The sequence below is a fragment of the Eleutherodactylus coqui genome, chromosome 8 (genome assembly GCF_035609145.1).
Source record: "Eleutherodactylus coqui strain aEleCoq1 chromosome 8, aEleCoq1.hap1, whole genome shotgun sequence".
NCBI lineage: Eukaryota > Metazoa > Chordata > Amphibia > Anura > Eleutherodactylidae > Eleutherodactylus > Eleutherodactylus coqui.
In genome coordinates, this window is record NC_089844.1 from 171940795 (window position 1) to 171961729 (window position 20935).

The 20935-nt window shown below is 43.1% G+C and overlaps 1 protein-coding gene across 3 annotated transcripts in view; it reads right to left on the reverse strand.

Moving 5' to 3' along the window:
* The window catches only part of LOC136577180 (nuclear factor 7, brain-like), a 407170-nt gene extending 403843 nt beyond the window's left edge, over positions 1 to 3327 (reverse strand). Inside the window, exon 1 of one of the 3 annotated variants that reach the window (XM_066576972.1) lies at positions 2745 to 3243. In XM_066576972.1, coding sequence (XP_066433069.1) covers positions 2745 to 2955 — 211 coding nt within the window. In that variant the 5' untranslated portion in view covers positions 2956 to 3243. Of the gene's footprint in view, positions 1 to 2744 lie in introns of all 3 variants that reach the window. The other 2 variants (XM_066576971.1, XM_066576970.1) reach the window with 2 other exon arrangements.
* Between the last annotated feature and the right edge of the window lie 17608 nt (positions 3328 to 20935).

Here is a 20935-nt window from a genome sequence, read left to right on the forward strand (position 1 = left end):
ATGTGAGGTAAATATGAACTGTATGTAAGAATGCAAACACATAGGGGATGAGCACCCATGGTACAATCTATCCTCTTGTGTTATGGAGTGTATACATGGTGAGGTGTATGTGGAGAGGGTATATGTGCTGAGGGGCATGTAAGAGCGTATATATGAGGGGGGTATATGGGAGGATATATATATTGAGTAGTATATAGGCCAGTATATACATGAGGGAGGCGCACTCATAGTACTATTATAGATGGTGATGGGTATATATAGATATGGGTATATAGGGGTTGTATATAGGCCAGTATATACTCACGGTACAATCCATCCTGCCTCTATAATATATAGTGAGGTGTATATATTGGTGGATGTATGAAGAGGGTATATATAGATAATGGTGTAAATATATATGAGGGGTACATAGGCCGGTATATACATGGGGGAGGAGCACTCACGGTACGATCCGTCCTGCCTCTATTATATATGGTGAGGGGTATATATATGGGTGATGTAGATTGTATATATAGATATGGGTATATAGGGGGTATATACATGGGGAGGAGCACTCACGGTACAATCTACCCTGCCTCTATTATATATGGTGAGGGGTATATATGGGTGGATGTATGTAGAGGGTGTATATATATGAGGGGTATATAGGCCAGTAAATACATGGTGGAGGCGCACTCACGGTACGATCCGTCCTGTCTATTATATATGTAGAGGCAACATGCCCGCTGCCTTGGAGTCATATTTGATTCTGATCTCTCTTTTACCCCCTACATCCAATCTCTGGCCCGAACATGTCAGCTGCACCTCAAGAACATCGCAAGAATCCGCTCTTTTCTCACTGTGGACACGCTAAAAACACTTACTGTTGCCCTCATCCACTCCCGGCTCGATTATTGCAACTCGTTGCTGATCGGCCTCCCCTGCACCAGACTCTACCCTCTCCAATCCATCCTGAATGCAGCAGCCAGGCTCATATTCCTGTCCAGCCGCTACTCGGACACCTCTGCCCTGTGCCAGTCACTGCACTGGCTGTCCGTTAAATACAGAATTCAATTTAAACTCGCCACCTTCATCCACAAAGCCCTCCACAGTGCAGCGCCCCCCTATATCGCCTCCCTCATCTCAATCCATCAGCTAGCCCGGGCTCTCCGCTCTGCTAATGAAACCAGACTGAGCGCCCCTTTAATTCGAACTTCTCATTCCCGCCTCCAAGACTTCTCCAGAGCAGCACCGGTCCTCTGGAACGCACTACCAAAGGATACCCGGGCAATCCAAGACTCGCAGAACTTCAGGCGTGCTCTAAAAACGCACCTCTTCAGGGAGGCATACCGAATTCCCTAAACAAACCCCTCTGTACGCCGCCTGATAACATGCTCCCTGACCTACTGACTGCAATCCCTGCTAGCCACCATAAACCACTCATGCAGTCATACCGATTCTGCCATCACATGGCTAAATGTCTGACCATTGTCTATATGCATAACATCCCTCACTCTCCACCCCGCCATACCGTGCACATCTCCAGCCCACCATACTGTGCACATCTCCAGCCATTTACCTTCTGTATCACCCCACTATTCGTAGTATGTAAGCTCGTTGGAGCAGGACCCTCACCCCTATTGTTTCCATCAACTGATTACCATGTAACCGTGGTTCTGTAAGGTTTGTACTTTTGTCTTTCTGTATCCCCCGTCTATGTAAGCGCTGCGGAATATGTTGGCGCTATACAAATAAAGATTATTATTAGAGGGGTATATATGGGTGGATGTATGTAGAGGAGATATATATATATATATATAGGACGGGTATATAGGGGGTGTGTACAGGCTGGTATTAACATGGGGAGGAGCACTCACGCCCCCTATATACCCCTCATATATATACACCCTTATCTATAGATATCCTCTACATACATCCACCCATATATACCCTTCACAATATCCATCCTGCTTATATATGGTGAGGGGTATATATGGGTGGCTGTATGTAGAGGATATATATAGATAAGGGTGTATACAGGCCGGTATATACATGGGGGAGGAGCACTCACGGTACGATCCGTCCTGCCTCTATTATATATGGTGAGGGGTATATATGGGTGGATGTATATATATGAGGGGTATATAGGGGGTGTATACAGGCCGGTATATACATGGGGGAGGAGCACTCACGGTACGATCCGTCCTGCCTCTATTATATATGGTGAGGGGTATATATAGATATGGGTGTATATATATGAGGGGTATATAGGGGGTGTATACAGGCCGGTATATACATGGGGGTGGAGCACTCACGGTACGATCCGTCCTGCCTCTATTATATATGGTGAGGGGTATATATGGGTGGGTGTATGTAGAGGATATATATAGATTAGGGTGTATATATATGAGGGGTATATAGGGGGTGTATACAGGCCGGTATATACATGGGGGAGGAGCACTCACGGTACGATCCGTCCTGCCTCTATTATATATGGTGAGGGGTATATATGGGTGGGTGTATGTAGAGGATATATATAGATAAGGGTGTATATATATGAGGGGTATATAGGGGGTGTATACAGGCCGGTATATACATGGGGGAGGAGCACTCACGGTACGATCCGTCCTGCCTATATTATATATGGTGAGGGGTATATATGGGTGGATGTATGTAGAGGATATATATAGATAAGGGTGTATATATATGAGGGGTATATAGGGGGTGTATACAGGCCGGTATATACATGGGGGAGGAGCACTCACGGTACGATCCGTCCTGCCTCTTGCAGGAGTACGTGGCTCCGATCTGTACGACCACATCTTCCTCTACGTCCTCGTCGTCGCCATCTCCCCCGTCATCATTCTCGTCCTCGTCGTCCATGGGCTCCTCGGGATTGTTGTCCTCCTCCCCGGCCGCCTGGACGTCTTTCTTCTCCATCTCTGAGGAGATTTCAGGCTGCACTACAGAGGCCATAGCGGCGGAGCACGTGATGTGGGAGAGCGGGAACCTGCGCGGCGAGGGCCTAGAAACTATCACCTCACACGGCAGAGGGGAGCCTGGAAACTATCACCTCACACGGCGGAGGGAAGCCTGGAAACTATCGCCTCACAGGCTAGAGGGGAGCCTGGAAACTATCACCTCACACAGGTGTAAGAAGCCTGAAAACCGTGTGGCGAGAGCGACGGACACCGCAGACTCCGGCGGTGAAGTGTACCGACTCCTCCGCTGTGAGCCCGCCCCTCGTACTGACCGCGCCTGCGCCGCCTCCGTACACTAAGCGGGCAGCGGGTTCATTATCCTCTACAGTCCCCTCAGGTATAATCTGTCTGTAGCAGCCTCTCGGGTCTGCCGCACACTGTGAGGGAGCAGCGCTTCCCCTGAGGAGAGATAATGGCGGGTGGAAGCTCATGGGCGCATCTGGCAGAAACTTCTGGAAATGTCTAATTGAATGTTACTGGATGGCAAACTGCGCCTTGTGCTGCCTGTGAGGACGCTGCAAGGCATAAGGCCGAGTGTCCACGGGCGATTTGCCATGGCGTGGTCCGCATTGATAAATCAGACGCATGACACGTTTATCCATAGGGTAACTATGGAAAGAGCAGCTCAATGTACACGAGCGGAAAATCGCAGCATGCCGCGGGACCCGACCCCAGCGCCTGCAGGCAGGAGCGCGTACTCACCCGCGCCTGGCAGCCCCGGCTCTTTCATGTGCATGCGCAGATCGGAGCCGGCGGCCGGGTGAGTGACGTCTCTGTGAGCCCCGCACAGAAATAGGACATGCCGCGGTTTGTTTGCCGCGCGACATTTCACGTGTCCGTCTGCATAGGAGTGCGTATTGTAATGCACTCCTATGCAGGCTTTCAGTGCCGGAAATCCCGCCGCGGGATTTCCGCCCGTGTGCAGGCGGCCTTAAATGTGCGCAAGTAGACAACGTTTCGACTGTCTTGCGGTCTGTATCCAGTCTGTATCAACATTAGAACCCACATAAAGTAAATACATACAAACTGAAATACAGAGCAATCACCAACACAAACTAATTATTAAAATGATGGAAGCCCCCCCATGGGGTGGGGACCATACCCAGTACATCCATTACCTCAGGTGCGGGTGTGCGATGTATCAATAAATCACCATGTTTGGCAGAATACAGGCTCTCGGCCACATTTTGAGATGGCGTCTTTTCCGCCTAACAGCGCATGCGCGGGATTCGTATGCACACCCGCGATAATGGGCTTCTGCCCTCCAGCAACATGAGTGCCAATATTACTCCTGCGTTATTGCACATGCACAGGAACTTATGTGAATACCCGCGATATCGGGCTCCTGACCATCCATAACATGGGCGCTGATGTTATTGCTACACAATTGCGCATGCGTGGTCCATGACATGAGACCGTGTATACGGAGGAACCCTCTTAGCACTGAGATCATGCCTCCTCTAAGTGCCCGATGGCATTATAATGCCCAACAGAGACACAAGGGGTAAAACGTATATGGACCAATTATCCCAATACAATTTTGTTTGGCTAATAGCATGAGCATTATCACACCTATATCTATTATTACATCATGATCTAGATGTCATAGGGATTATGGAAAAATAAGCATATGGGCCAATGTGAAAAACTTCCCAATAGATAGTAAGTATATGCTATAAATTCCGGGGGAAAAAAAAAATATTTCCTAACAATAACCTATGACACAGTCCCACATGGAGCTCTGTAGGTATAAAGAAATACAAACCATAAAAAAATCACTGCCAAAAATGTTTTTAATTGAATCAAAAAGTTGTACTAAAAAATATACTAAATCAGTGTCCCATATGTGGACACAACCCTTCTCGGTTTTAGGTCCCGATGCTATTAAAGATTCACGTGATGCCTCTCTAGCCCTCGCACACCGTGCCTCTATGAGGCTTCTAGGATATCCTCTATTGAGGAATTGTCACCCATGCGAGTCAGAGGGTTTTAAAAAAAAAACTTGTCATCGCCGATCCGCCTCACTTGGAGCAACTGGCTCCAGGGCAAATATTTAATCATTTCTGGAGGATGATTACTTTGGAAGTGCAATGAGTTATTATGATCCGTCAGCTTAGTAAACCGATCCGTCTGTAAAGTTGTCCCTTGTTTGATTACCAACACGTCTAGGAATTGTAAGGTGGTTTCAGAGGACACCAGAGTGAATTATAATTCTGGTCGAATACTATTCATCTCCTTATGAAACTCAGTCAAGTCCTGTCTGGTGCCTCTCCAAATGAAGAACACGACATCTATGTACCACCACCACACCTGGACATGTATTCGGAATTTATCTATTGGGAACTTTTTCACATTGGCCCATATGTTTATTTTTTTATAATCCATATAACATCTAGATCATGATGTAATAATAATTAACTTTTATTTTAATCTAAAATATTAGATCCATTACTATAGACGTAGACAAAACACAAAATATAAAAACCTACTAGGATAAAGATATAGATATCCCAGGTTTAGAATTTTAAATAAGAATTGTATTGTGGTGCGGTCAGCACTCCTCGACTTTTCTTAAGAAATGTAAAATAAGCCTTTATTCCTCCATGTAAAAGCTGTAACGTTTCGACCTATAGAAGGTCTTTGTCAAGATCCTTTTGGGTCATTAAGTCCGGACCCTGCATTGAAGTCTTGCATTAAACTTCTGTGAGGCTCCCCCACTTCGTGGTGTTCATTGAAGTGTGCTGCTGTTCATCTATTTGCATTTAGAATTTTAACCCCTTAACGACCGGGCCATAGTGTTTTTACGTCCTGCAGCTGCAGGACGTGTATGGAGGGAGGTAGCGGCGCAATCTCCCTCCATACAGCGGGGGCGTCAGCTGTTTATTACAGCTGATAGCCGCGCTCGGCCGATCGCGGCTATTAACCCTTTAAATGCCGCTGTCAATTCTGACAGCGGCATTTAAATCCCCCGAACGCTGTTTGGGGGTCCCGCACGGCCCCCCCGCAGTGAGATCGGGGGAGCCGTGCAGATGTCATGGCAGCCGGGGGCCTAATCAATGGCCCCAGGGCTGCCTTAGCAGACTGCCTATCAAGCCATCCACACAGGGTGGCTTCATAGACTGCCTGTAAAAAAGCAGTATGACGTAATGCTGTAGCATTACGTCATACTGCAGGAGCAATCAAAGCATCGCATGTTAAAGTCCCCCAGGGGGACTTCAAAGTAATGTAAAAAAAAAAGATCAATAAAGTTTTTTAAATTGTAAAAAAAAAAAAAAGTTATAAAAGTTTAAATCACCCCCCTTTTGCCATATCTATTATTAAAAAATCTAAATCATAAAAGAAAAATATGTATTTGATATCGCCGCGTCCGTAAAAGTCCGATCTATCAAAGTAGTGCATTATTTTTTCTGCACGGTGAACGTCGTCCGAAAAAAAAAATAAAGAACGCCAGAAATGCATTTTTTTAGTTACCCTGTCTCCCAGAAAAAGCGCAATAAAAAGCGATCAAAAAGTCGTATGTATTCCAAATTGATACTATCAGAAACTACAGAACATCCCGCAAAAAATGAGCCCTTGCTCAACTACGTCGACGGAAAAATAAAAAAGTTATTGTGCGCACAAAATGACCGCAGAAAATAATTGAAAAAAATGTAATATCTTAAAAAAAAAATACAAGTACTACAGCAAAAACAATACTATATAAGTTTGGTATCATAGTAATCGTACTGACCCATAGAATGAAAATATCAGGTCGTTTTTGTTGCAGTTTGTGCGCCGTAGAAACAGAACGCACCGAAAGATGGTGGAATGTCGTTTTTTTTCCCATTTCTCTCCGCTAAGAATTTTTAAAAAGTTTTTCAGTAAATTATATGGTACAATAAATAGTGCCATTGAAAAATACAACTCGTCCCGCAAAAAACAAGCCCTCATACAGCGACTTCAATGGGTAAATAAAGGAGCTACGATTTTTTTAAAAGGGAGTAGGAAAAAACAAAAATGGAAAAAAGCAAAAAAGCCTGGTCACTAAGGGGTTAAATAAGTCATTAATGTAAGAGACATATCAGTAGGTGACAATTGATATCAACAAAACTATGCATACAGAGTTGGACAATTAGAATAAATCCTCTTGTTCAGATATGCCATTGGGTCTAAGCTCTATATAGGCACAGGATAAGTCCTACTTAATATCAACAATTACCAATACTCGTGTGCATCCAGTACTTGACCAGATTAAAAGGTTCTCAGGCCAAAAAGTACTCGTTAGCAAAAAATAATAATAGACGTAGGCTATGGAGACAGTGTACATATTAGGGACTTATTGAGAAGAACAGCCAGTGGTTACCACAATGTGATGAAAGCCACTTTATATCATGCCTCAGATAGTTATTGAGAGTATATATTGTGGCTATCTGGGATGATGGTAATGCAGCTATGTTCACTCAGACCTTAGGTATAGGTGCCCCTCCATTATCACTCTATTCTATGTCTTAGGGCTTATTCAGATGACCGTATATCGGCCGGGTATTTACGCTGGCCGATATACGGCGTCTCTCTCTGCAGGGGGAGGAGGCTGGAAGAGCCGGGAGCAGTGCTCTGAGCTCCCGCCCCCTCTCCGCCCCTCTGCACTATTTACAATGAGAGGGGGCGGGGCGGGCCCAAGTTTCGGGAATTGGCTTCGTCCCACCTCCTCTCATTGCAAATAGTGGAGAGGGGGCATAAGCTCAAAGCACTGCTCCCGGCTCTTCCAGCCTCCTCCCCCTGCAGAGAGAGACACCGTATATCGGCCGGCGTGAATACAGTCATCTGAATAAGCCCTAAAGTAGAGTAGTTATCAAAAATAATTAATTCACTTGTCTCTAATAATTCCTAATAGAACTTCACTTGTGATCTTTATCAATCTCTCTCAGATCTATGATATTACTATTCTAGAGGAGACTTGCCAGTCCGCCAATAAAGTGATTGTTCTATGATTGACGAATAAGTCTTTATTCGCTACTGGCTACTGCTGTTGTTGCATTGTCATTCTATTATTTCCTTTTCATAAACTATCTCCTTTCATCAATGCGATACTTCAGCTACTTTTGGTGTAGCTGATTCATCAGGATATTAGAGATTAATAGCACACGCTCGTAAACAGCCTTGATATTTGACTATATGCTCTCATGCAGCCAGGCACACACACAACCTCTGGGTTAGGTTTCCCAGAGTGCACTGACAGTATATTTTAGATTAAAAATAATAAGTTAATTTTTAACTGAATTTGTTTTGGTAGGTTCTTTAAAGTGATTTCAATTACTATAACTGATCTGTTCCAGTGATTAAATGATGTAATAATAGATATAGGTATGATAATGCTCATGCTAATTGGTCCATATACGTTTTACCCCTTGTGTCACTGTTGGGCATTATAATGCCATCGGGCGCTTAGGAGGCATGATCTCAGGGGTAAGAGTGTTCCTCCGTATACACGGTCTCATGTCATGGACCACGCATGCTCAATTGCGTAGCAACAACATCAGCGCCCATGTTATGGATGGGCAGGAGCCCGATATTGTTAGGGGGGTCCCAACGGACCGTTCCGCGGATGCTGTCTGCTTCCAAATTAGTTTTAGATGTGAGTACTCAGACGACGCAAATGGACAGCCACATACACCATGGGATTGTCATAAGCGAAGTGAAGGTTTATTCACAGAGTTACAGAAGTTATAGAAGAAGTTTGCTGACGTAATGATTTAATTACTGCGCATGCCCGGGGTCGCTGGACACCTGGAAATTTTTAATGAACAATAGATCTTTCAAAGACGTCTCCTACGTAAACAATATATCAACGCTCGGTGACAGTTGTATCAAAACAGAATATGTCCTTGGATAAGATTCTCGGAACATGAATAGGAAAACAGGACAACATGTGAAAGGACAGATAAGACAAGTTTCAGGGTCACATAGTGGGAAGAAAATACAGATAAAGAGTAAGCTTGAAAAGAGAAATTAAATGTATTTTTCTTATTTATTCTAAGACAAGGGAAAATCTAGAATTAACCCCTCACAATATCGTGGGAATTCATAAGTCTGTGTGCATGCGCAATAACGCAGGAGCAAAAAATATCAGCACTCATGTTGTTGGAGGGCAGAAGCCCATTATTGCGGGTGTGCATAGGAATCCCGCGCATGCGCTGTTAAGCGGAAAAGACGCCAACATCTCAAAATGTGGCTGAGAGCCTTTATTCTGCCAAATATGGTGATTTGATACATCGCACACCTGCACCTGAGGTAATAGATGTACTGGGTATGGTCCCCACCTGATGGGCGGGCTTTTATCATTTTAATAATTAGTTTGTGTTGGTGATTGGTCTGTATTTTAGTTTGTATGTATTTATTTGGTGTGGGTTTTAATATTGGTATAGACTGGATAAAGACTGCAAGACAGTCGAAACATCTACTTGCACACATTTAATAAAGATGAAGCACTCAACTATGTATCGTGCCTTCACTATCCCTGATGCGGCTCAAGTTTAAAACGGATTGTGCTTGAATGTATGGATCACGGATTCATATCCATTTTCTTTGAGCCTGCATTACTCACCCGGATTACACCTCCCCTCAGATTGAGGTACGTTCAAGTGCTGCTGCAAATTCTGTTTGCATGTGTACTTCATTTAGGTGGGAAAAATGGACTGATAGAATTTGTGCATATTTATTAAAAGCGCCAAAATTTGGAAAAAAATTGTCATTTTTCACATTTTCAACTGCAATATGTAAAATATGTGCAAACATACTGTACTAATTTTTGATTATATATTCCCATCCAATTGCTTTATTCTGGAAGCACATTTGAAAAACTTAATTATATTTTTAACCATTTAGGAAACGTACAAATTTAACATTAGTTATTACAATTTTGAGGAAAATTTTGTTTTCCTACACCAAGCCAAGATTGCAAAAGCTCATAGGTGTCAGAATGATAGGTACCCCCACAAATTACCCTATTTAAAAAAATTACACATCTTAAAGAGGTTTTCAGTGGAAAATACTATTGATGACATATCCTCATTAATAGTTGATCGGCTGGGAGGCCATCGCTCAGGACCCCGACTGATCAGCTGAGTGTCCGCATGCTGTTAGCACAGCAAATACACAGAGTGGAAGCCTCTGCGCCAACCTCCATAAAGGGCCCCGCGCTGGTATCTGCAGGCACAGCTCGCGTTGATTTCAATGAGAGTCATGCCTGAAGTTAAAAGCATCAGACACTACACAAAGAAAGTAAGTAGAGTGCCAGCAGCACAATCTTGAATGTTGTATTCAGCGGGACAAGATACAGATGAACAATCACAAATAGGACTAGATCCAAAGTCCAACCAGATGCATACATAAAGGACGGTGTGACAACTCAGACAAAAAACATAACGTTTTGACTCAGTGAGTCTTTTTCAAGTATAAACCATACAAACCACATGCACACTTTTATAATCCATTAAACAATATGACCACAATCACACAAAACAGGAAATGAGAAACAGCCACCTCAGGTTGCCACCCACCCCCAGATGGTCTCATCTGTAATCAGTGTTGCCATGGCTGTCAAGGCAAGCGATCAGCTGTTCATGTCCAAATACACTTATCATAAGATCATACTGGTGCATATTAGTTCACTGTAACTGGCATCCAGATATTACCTCCACACTTCCATTAGGTCTCCTACAAGAGCCCACGCAATTATTCATAATCCCAGACCTCGACTAGCTATTGTGCATGCGCTGGATCAGATAACGTCAGAGGATGGGATAGTCTCTCCTCAAGGAGAGCACCCAGAAGGGTTGTGGGGACACCTAAAAGATGAGTAAGGAGACTTATAAGGCGATGCTAGCTCCTCTGGGAAATTTATGCAAATAAGAAGGATGGAAAAATACCTCTACAGTGCCATCTATTGGATTATCAGACACAGCAACGACTTGCACACCACTACCATATCAATCTAACTCAAATTTAGAATGAGGAAAAGAAGGGGAAATACTGGACTAAAATTATGATATATACGATCAAGTCTATAAAAATATTAAAGCATCAGAGGGGATTCTTTTAATTACTAATTTCAGAAAAACAATTCTTTCAAAAAATCCCTCAGCATCCATAAACTTAAAAATGTGAATTAAAAACGTGTAACACAAGTATTTGTGCCGATTCAATCAAAGAATACATGGCTGGTATCAAGTATATTGTAGCACATTCTATTCATGGTTAAGACCCTTAGGCGTCATACTATCTAACAAATAAATCCAACGCAATTATTTCTTAAGGGCTTTCACTCTATCCCCTCCCCTAACAAATAGGGCCACATGGTCTATCACACGAAACTTCAATTGATTTATTGAATGACATATTTCTGTGAAACGTTTCGGCATCAGAAAATCCAAATTTTTGGTGTATATTGTGATTTTGTGCTTCAGTATCCTACTCCTCGCCAACACAGTGTAGACCACATGGACACGTGATGAGATATACAAGATATGAGGAGGAGCACATATAGCGTCCCTTGATAGTAAGACACTTACCAGCCCGGGAATGGTAAAACTTATCTTCCCTGTGCTATTGTGGGGATAAAAAAAAATGCAGCACACATAGCTAACTTAAATGAATTCAAGTCTCGAGGTCCAGTTGAATTACATCCTAGGACACTAAAGGAAGCAGCGGAGGTAATTGCTGAACCACTTGCCATAATCTTTGAAAATTTCTGGAGAACAGGAGAAGTCCCAGAAGATTGGGAAAGGCAAATATTGTCCCTATCTTCAAAAAAGAGAAGAAGGTGGATCCAGGAAACTACAGGCCTGTGAGCCTGACTTCTATACAGGGAAAGATCTTTAAACAAATTATTAAACAGCATGTATGCAAGTACTTGCATAAGAATGAAGTAATTAACCAGAGCCAGCATGGGTTTGTAACAAACAAGTCATGCCAGACAAATCTAATTTCCTTCTATGACAGAATCACCGACTGAGTTGATCAGGGAAATGCGGTAGATATAGTATATCTTGACTTAAGCAAAGCATTTGACAAAGTATCTCATACCATACGTATTGAAAAAAATGACGAAATATGGAATTGACAAGGCAACTGTTAGGTGGATTCACAACTAAGTGATTCAAAGAGTGGTCATAAATGGCTGCACATCCAAGTGGAAGAATGTGTCAGATTTTCACAAAAAACAAGTGGTCTCACCTTGCTTCATCCATGTATGCTTCACTGCATATCGCTTTGATAGAGACAGGTGAATACTCACGTCCGAACAAGCCACTCGATCAGATGGTCTGATTTTTAATAAGCATCCAGATAAATGGGAACTCAGACTTTAGTGAATAAAAACCCTCTCTTTATTGAAAAATGTGCTTCATAAACGGGGATTTTTTTGTACAGCATACATATGAATGAAGACTTGCACCCTGAAATGGATACCCCTGTTTGTCCTGTGTTCAGAAACATACCCATTGTAGCCCCAATCTGCTTACCGGATACATGGACTTACCTCTTACATAGGCCTGTAATGGAGGGAACACCCTTTGTCTTTCAGGGCACAACTGAATAAATTCCAGGCACCATTGCTCACGTGTAGAGCCATTAAGGTGTCAAAACAATACAAGGCCACCCACAAGTGACCCCATTTTGAAATCTAGACTCCTTAGCTCATTATCTAGGTGTGTACTGGGCATTCTGACCCCACAATTTTTAGCAAAATTATAAAGCAGGAGAAAAATAAAATATAATCTTTTTCATAAATGTAACTTTCATGACAGTTTTGTTTCAGAAAGGGAAAAACTGGGTAGATGCACCTCAAATTTTGTAGCACTAGTTCTTCTGTGTTCAGTAATACCCCCATTGTAGCCACAATTTACTTACAGGACACATGGCTCGGCCTGTAATGGAGGGAACACTCATTGGACTTCAGGGCACAACTGAATACATTCCAGGCCCCATTGCACACTTGTGCAGAAAAAAGAATTAACTCCCTAAAAAGAATCCCCCCCTTCTCTTTTGGCATTCCATAAATCTTAGATAAAGGTAATAATGTAAACTGTGTGGTATGTCTCAAAACAAGGGCAATTACAGAAGCCTGGTTGGGATGGGCACCCGGGGCAATAAAAACGGGTATCCCTCCTCCAATGCTTGCTGCAAACCCAACACTTTTTGGTGGGTATTTCTTGACCTCAGTGGCAGTGATTGGGTGTAAAAAGTGGCGCTCTGTGAGGCTTTGTGAGCTTGCTTAGGTGCGGTTGTCTCACACAGAAGATGAGTGTTCCTGGAGGTTTCTTGAAAATTACGTAGGCTTTAGAGGTAGCGATCTGAATAATGCCGGGCTCACACGACCGTATATGGAATTCGCTTGCACAGGCCCGCAATGCATGCCAGCTGTGAGATCAGCCATGGCCCTGTGGAGGGCTGTATAATGTACTGCGCATAACTGCATACTCATGCAGGCGGTCATACGCAGTCTTTTTTTGATTTATATTTTGTGCGATAATGCGGGTACCTGTAGCCCATGTGCAATGTAATTAAGAAACATGCAAAAAATAGCGAGCACACATTACCAAGATTCGAATACAAAATTAGTGGTGATTTATTCCACATGGAAACAGAGTTGCAGATACTGCAATGTTTCGGGCAAAGCCCTTTTTCAAGAATGCGAAGAGGCTGTGGGGACCAGTTGACAGAGGTTTCCTTAGCTTGGACAACCCCTTTAAGGTTATACCATTCTGCCTGCTGAGTGGGAAGTTTAATTATTAATTTCTGTAGTCACCTAAATAAGCTACAGAGTCAGGAGGATGAGCTGTTATCTTCGCTATTATAACTGCGTGATCATCATCAGTAATTGTGACAGGAGTGCCTGTCTGCCCGTGAACACTGTTTCAGTGGTTGATCCATGTAATAGCATCACACAGACTGACTAATTGACTAGAAAATTAACACATAACTCCAAAGCAGATCTGAGCTAGTCAGAATTGAGATGACATGATCATCTGAGGAGAAAGAGCTTGGGGGTTTTAGATAGAAATAACTAACCAAGGTAAAACTAGCTCACTTATATATACTGGGAGGATAGCTGTGTGATGAATAAAAAAAACAAATTCACTGGAGTGGCCCTTTAATATAGTTGGAGCATCTCAGGCCATCTATGTGCCGGAGGAAGAAATTTACGACCTGGTATGTGCTAGCGTAGATTTAAAGTATAATTTACACCAGCCTTGTGGTGTAAATTCGAGTCAAACTACTAACGACTGTATGTGTATGAGGGTTAAAATTCTAAGTGCAGCACCAATCCGGCCCACCCCACGTGCCCCGTTGCCGGCCGTAAGAAGAGACACCACACACAGGAGTCTGGTCTAGCTCCTCACACGGGAGAAAAAACTGCGCCCTTTATTACAGATTACATGAGATCTTATACCCTCTGCCCTCTCACCACTAGGGGGTGATGGGCTCATAACCATATATGGGCAGTCCGGATTTGCGGACTGAGACAGTGAAAATCATATAACAGTCATGTACATTTGAACATCTTGATATCTTGTTCCAGCGCTTCTGGGAAATCGGCCAAGTACATGCGTCCTTGCGTCTGGTTCGGTATCTTCTCTGAACTTCTAGAACATCTTCTTGCAAAGCCTTGGCATATCTGATTTAAGGCGACATTTAAGTTTTTTCTCATTTGGAATTGAATAAAACTTGCATACAGGTATAAAAGCATAAAAAACACATATGGCAATATATATATATATCCTCACAAACCCCCCTAAAAAACTTAATATGGAGATCAAGCATCAGACCTTGCACTCTTCCTCGGTCGTCTCTCCCTTGCGTCAGGGTTTCTCCACTGCCCGTAAGTCCCTATTCCTAAAAGGGAAGGGATCCCTACCTCACCTCAGAAGGAGGCCATGGATTCCCTGGGCTTATTTCCGGGCCTCCATACCCTCTATCTGTACAAGTTAACACCCCACAGGGTGTGCCCCCGCCGGAACCTAAGGTCTTCTGCACTTTCCCTAGGCAAATGGGAAGTCCACTGACAGTCCATCTTATGAGACTGAGGCAGACACAGTACTAGTCCATCTCTCCATTCTTCTGGTAACGTACCTGGTTGGCATTATCGGAACTGGCTCTTCATCTTTTTCAAACAAGGGAAATGTTGGCGTCATATTACTCATACTCATACTCTTTTTGATCAAAGGGAAAATACACATACAAGAAATTACATACCCCACCTCTTTCTGCTAAAACCATATCCAGGGCCACTCTATTTTGGAACGCCATGGATGCAGTGGGCCCTAACTGGTCAGCTAACCCTTTCAAAGCATCTCTGGTGGAGTTTACAAACCTCTGCTGATTGTAATAGATATAATTCATCCAATCTACATTATTATTAACAGTGACAATAACAAATAAGGACTCAAAACCTGCTTTAACCTGATCTCTAGAATTAAATTCATCTGGCACCCCCCTTGGCACTCCTATTGTATCTATGTATACATGTGGATCAAAGTTACCACCTGGAGCGTCAACTTCTCTCTTAGCACGATGCGGTATTGGATTCTCACCCTCAGTGTAGGATTCATATTGCACATTTGATTATATTAATTTGTTCTGAAACAGGGGGCTAGGGGTTTGTGTACAGTAGTCAAAGGTGTGTGTTAGAGGAATTGTACCACATTATAGCATTTAAAGGATATGCAGGATCATTAGTTCTTTCAGTGCGAAGTGTGGATCCAAGTGGGCTTTCCTTCGAGCTTGACTGCAGTTGGGATGGTGAACAACATCTGGTAAGGACATTCAAACCGGGTTTCTCTCTCAAACTTTTTCACATAGACCCTGTCACCTGGTTTTAGATTGTGACACTCATCTGTAGGACCTGGGAGAAAAGCAGAGACTACAGAATACATTACTGACAATTCCTTGGTGAGACCTATGACAAAATTAACAAGAAAAATCATTCCCCAAACTCTGCTACTGTGGCATGTATCCTCCTGGAAAAAAAGAAAAACTAATGGAAAACACTCAATTCAAAATTTTACCATTTTCCTCCATTGTCTTTTGTATCTACTTTCCCCCTACTCCGTGGACGGTAGGGTGTGTGAAAAACCTGGAATATACCCAAAACAGACATGATGTGTTGCATTATTTCACCTGTGACATTTGTACCTTTGTTTGACTCAATCACTTCCGATACCCCATATCTGCGGATTACCTCATTCATGAGCTTCTGTGCGGTTACCTGCTTATTTACTTTGGTAACAGGGTAGGTCTCCAACCTGAAAAGAAATCAACAACAAGCACATATTCATGCTTCCCAACAAGTAGGAGCTGAGTGTAGCCAATTTGCAATCCCTGAAATGGGTAGAGTGGCCCCGGCAAGTGTGATGTGGCAAATTTTACTTCTGCCCTGTTGCTTATGGCAAAGATCATGCAAAACTGGACAAATGATGCAGCAGCTACAGAAAACCAAGGAGCCACCCGTCCTCGTTCAAGCGTCGACATCATTACTGCTTTGAGAGGTGCGTCTTTTCGTGCGTCAGCTGGGCCATCATGAGGCACAGGGACTATGGTAAGCAAGTTCTGTTGACTGTTCACCATACGCCGTCCCTTTTTAGTCCATTTGTCTTTCTCTTAACTGTAAAGTCTTTAGCATATCAAAGTCCAATGTTTTTATCAAAGTCCAATGTTTTTATCAAAGTTCAAGTTCAAATCAAAGTCCAAAATTAGTATCAAATTCTTCTTTTCTTCTTTCTTCCACGGCTTGAGGGCCGCTGCTTTTGCTGTGTGGTCTGTGATGGCGTTGCCTCTTGCTTCTCTGGTGTAGGAATTGGTGTGAGCTTTCCACTTTGTCAGGTAGAAATAGGGCCTCCATGAGACTCTGCACCGCTGCAACCTTCTTAATTGGCTGTCCTGCTGTGGTAAAAAACTGTCTGGCCTTCCATGTTGGGCCGTAATCATGAGCTATGCCAAATGCATACCGGGAGTCAGTGTAAATGTTTGCCGTCTTACCTTCCTCCACTCTACACGCCTCCGTGAGTGCTTTTAATTCCGCTTCTTGTACTGCGACATGCGGAGACATTCTGCTTTTTTAGGACATCTTGTTGTGTAACCACCGTATATCCAGTGTGGAGTCGTCAATCACCCTGGGTACCATCTATAAAAAACAACTCAAAATATGCATTATTAACAAGGGCTTTCAGTAACTTTTTAAAACTTAAATTTTCTTGTTGCATCACTGCTAGACAATCAGGCTGGTATTCTATTTCAAAAAGATCAGAATCTTGTTGCAAAAAATTTAAAAATTAAAAAATGACTTGCAACAAAATTTAAAAATGGCTGATTTGCAATACCTAGATCACCTATGCCTTCTCCTCCCCCCCTTTAAACCAGGGTACGCAATTGGAAGAATAGTAGCCGGGTTTAAGTTATTATAACATTGTAAAAAGATTTGATGGATGCAGATAAGGCCTTTAAAATGTTAACACCAATAGCAGAAACATGAGTTACACCGGGGAAGAATAATCTACAAAACCTCTACTAATATTTGAAATGTGATATCCCTTTAAGTGAATTCATTATTAGTCTGATCCTGCCTGCAGTCTTATCAAAATCTGAGACAGGAGAAAAAAAAAAAAAAAAAAATTTTTTACTAGCTGCTCAAAATTCTCCCCCCTCCCTTGTGCAGGAGGGATGAAACATTATTACGTACTATTACATCATCTAGCTCCACCCCTTCGATATTGGCACATTGCGTCCGTCTTCTCAACTTAATTTCAGCTTAACCGTCCACACGTCCACATCTCAACCAAGCAAAGTCCCATGCATGGGGTAGGACTTTTACCCCCAGTCAATTATCTGCATCACACATTCCACCACAGCCCAAACACGGGTCACCAACTCTCATCCATCCATGCTCCCAAGTTTGCTCCGTCACCCCCTGGAGGTGTATCAGTACACACAGATGCATGGACAAAAAAAGTTTGACAAACATACATACATCAGCTGAAAAACACCGAGGTGAGTGCTATTATAAAGTACATAATTCTATTGAGATGAGATTGTGAGCGCTATCTTTGACAAATTATGTGAAAAAGTTTGCTGAGTGACTGAAATATTCTATATTTCTTATCTACTGAAGCTATTATATGCTGTATTAAACGCTGAAGTATTTAGTTTCTGTGACCCTGAATTTGGAGTGAGTTCTGAAAGCCCCCACCCTTTTTTAAAACATGTCTTATCTCTCCGCGACTATGAAACACATACTGAAATAAGTTTTAGCTTAAACTATTGAAAAAACATTTTGAAATCATAATTAACACATATGCTGGGACCTTGCAACATTCATTTTCAACCCCTGTATAAGTAAGAATATACATTAGAAATTACTATATTTCCCTGCCTACTAAGACAGTATAACTAATTAAATTCATTTCAATTCATTGCAAGCAAGCCAAGATATTAACCAAGGATGTTATTGTATTTTCTCTCTCGCTGTTATCTTCCTGACCTTGGAAGGCTACACAGAGACTCGCAGCTATATGTCAACAACCTCTTCTCCCCTAAGAGCAAGCTGTTAACTATTTGCACATACAGTATATATATATATACACACATATACCCACCTAGTATGGATTATACATATTATCTATTATCTATCTTGTATTATACACTTTTTTCTTTCTTTGCCAACAAATCACGTGCATTGTACTTCTCTCCCCTACCTAACTGCCAATATAACCTTCAATAGACACTCTCCTGACGCCCTCTTGATCACTTACTGTACTTTTCAACATTTCACTTACGGATACTTTCTTAAACAAATAATGTGTATATACGTAACTTTCTCTGACTGTCTCTCTCTCTCCTTCTAGCAAACCTTGATCTTCCAAGGCACCTCTGGGTCCTAAAGACCTCCTCCCAGACACCATTTTGTAATCTGCCGTAGGGTCGGTGTCACACATTTTCATTAGATTTTTCTTACATTCTACAGATTCATCCACACGGCGGCAGCCCTTGAGGGGCTCTATCTTCTTTAATAAGATCTTACGCATATTACAACAACAATAATAACACGCTCCATAGAGTGCATCCTTCTGACCCGAATTGTCAGCCCCTTATATATGGCAATACAACCGAAGGCATCTTCTTCTTATGGAACCAGTCCCATAAAAATGCATCTCTCTGAAATCAAATCGCTAGCCCCATATATAAGGCAAACCGACCGAGAGTCCCTATTTCTATGAGACTTCTCATAGAGTGCGTCTCCTCCTCAGCTAAACCATTAACTAACTAAACTAAACCCGAGGGTCCCTTCTTCTATGAGACAAAATAAAAAGTAAGAGAAAAAAATTGTGCAGATACAACAAACAATCAAACAATCTCCACTATCGCTAAAACGCTACGGACTTCAACAACAAATAGACTACAGACTAGTTTCTGGGTGAGCCATTGGTGCGCATATCACGGTCAGTGGTCCATGACGGCAAACCCGGAGCCCACACGAGTTACCGTGTAGAACTCTTAACCCAACCCGTCCGGTCACAAACCACAGATAGTCAGTCCTGCTGCAAGACTCTCAGCGTAAAACACAACATAAATATATGTTTGTCTTACCTGGAGTTCTAAGTGAGTTGATCAGGCTCGGTTTGCAGTAGGACGGTTTCTCTGTGACGTGGATCCGGGTGAATTGCGCTGTAAGCTCCGATTTTACCGCCCCACGTTGGGCGCCATTTATGAGGGTTAAAATTCTAAGTGCAGCACCAATCCGGCCCACCCCACGTGCCCCGTTGCCGGCCGTAAGAAGAGACACCACACACAGGAGTCTGGTCTAGCTCCTCACACGGGAGAAAAAACTGCGCCCTTTATTACAGATTACATGAGATCTTATACCCTCTGCCCTCTCACCACTAGGGGGTGATGGGCTCATAACCATATATGGGCAGTCCGGATTTGCGGACTGAGACAGTGAAAATCATATAACAGTCATGTACATTTGAACATCTTGATATCTTGTTCCAGCGCTTCTGGGAAATCGGCCAAGTACATGCGTCCTTGCGTCTGGTTCGGTATCTTCTCTGAACTTCTAGAACATCTTCTTGCAAAGCCTTGGCATATCTGATTTAAGGCGACATTTAAGTTTTTTCTCATTTGGAATTGAATAAAACTTGCATACAGGTATAAAAGCATAAAAAACACATATGGCAATATATATATATATCCTCACATGTGTGTGAGTGATTCTCATGCTCCACACCTGGTAACGTCATCGCTTCGCCCCCTGGTGATGTCATTGAAGGTCCTACAACATATATAAAACACAGAGTCTGACTGACAGAAGAACAACACAGTTAGGGCTCATGTCCACGGGCAAAAGAAGAATTAAAATCCGCAGCAAATTTTAACTCTTCTCCTGCCCGCGGATCCGCACCCCATAGGGATGCATTGACCACCCGTGGGGTAGATAAATACCCGCGGATGGTCAATAAAAGTGATTTTTTTAAAAATGGAGCATGAAAAAATCTGGACCATGCTCCATTTTCGTGCGGGTCTCCCGCGGGGACGGCTCCCGCGGGCTTCTATTGAAGCCTATGGAAGCCGTCCGGATCCGCGGGAGACCTAAAATAGGAATTTAAAAGAATTTACTCATCCGGAGCGGGCGGGGAAGGTCTTCTCTTCCTCACGGCCGGATCTTTCTTGCTTCGGCTCGGCGGATGTGCCCGGCGCATTCGCGCGGCACGTCGTCGACGTGCCGGCGACGTGCCGCCAGCGTGACGAGTTCATCCGCCGGCCGAAAAAGAAGATCCGGCCGTGAGGAAGAGAAGACTTTCCCCGCCCGCTCCGGATGAGTAAATTCTTTTAAATTCCTATTTTCAGCGCTCATGTCCGCGGGGCAGCAGGGACCCGCTGCAGATTCTCCATGTAGAATCCGTAGCGGGCCTGATTTTCCCCGTGGACATGAGGCCTTAGGG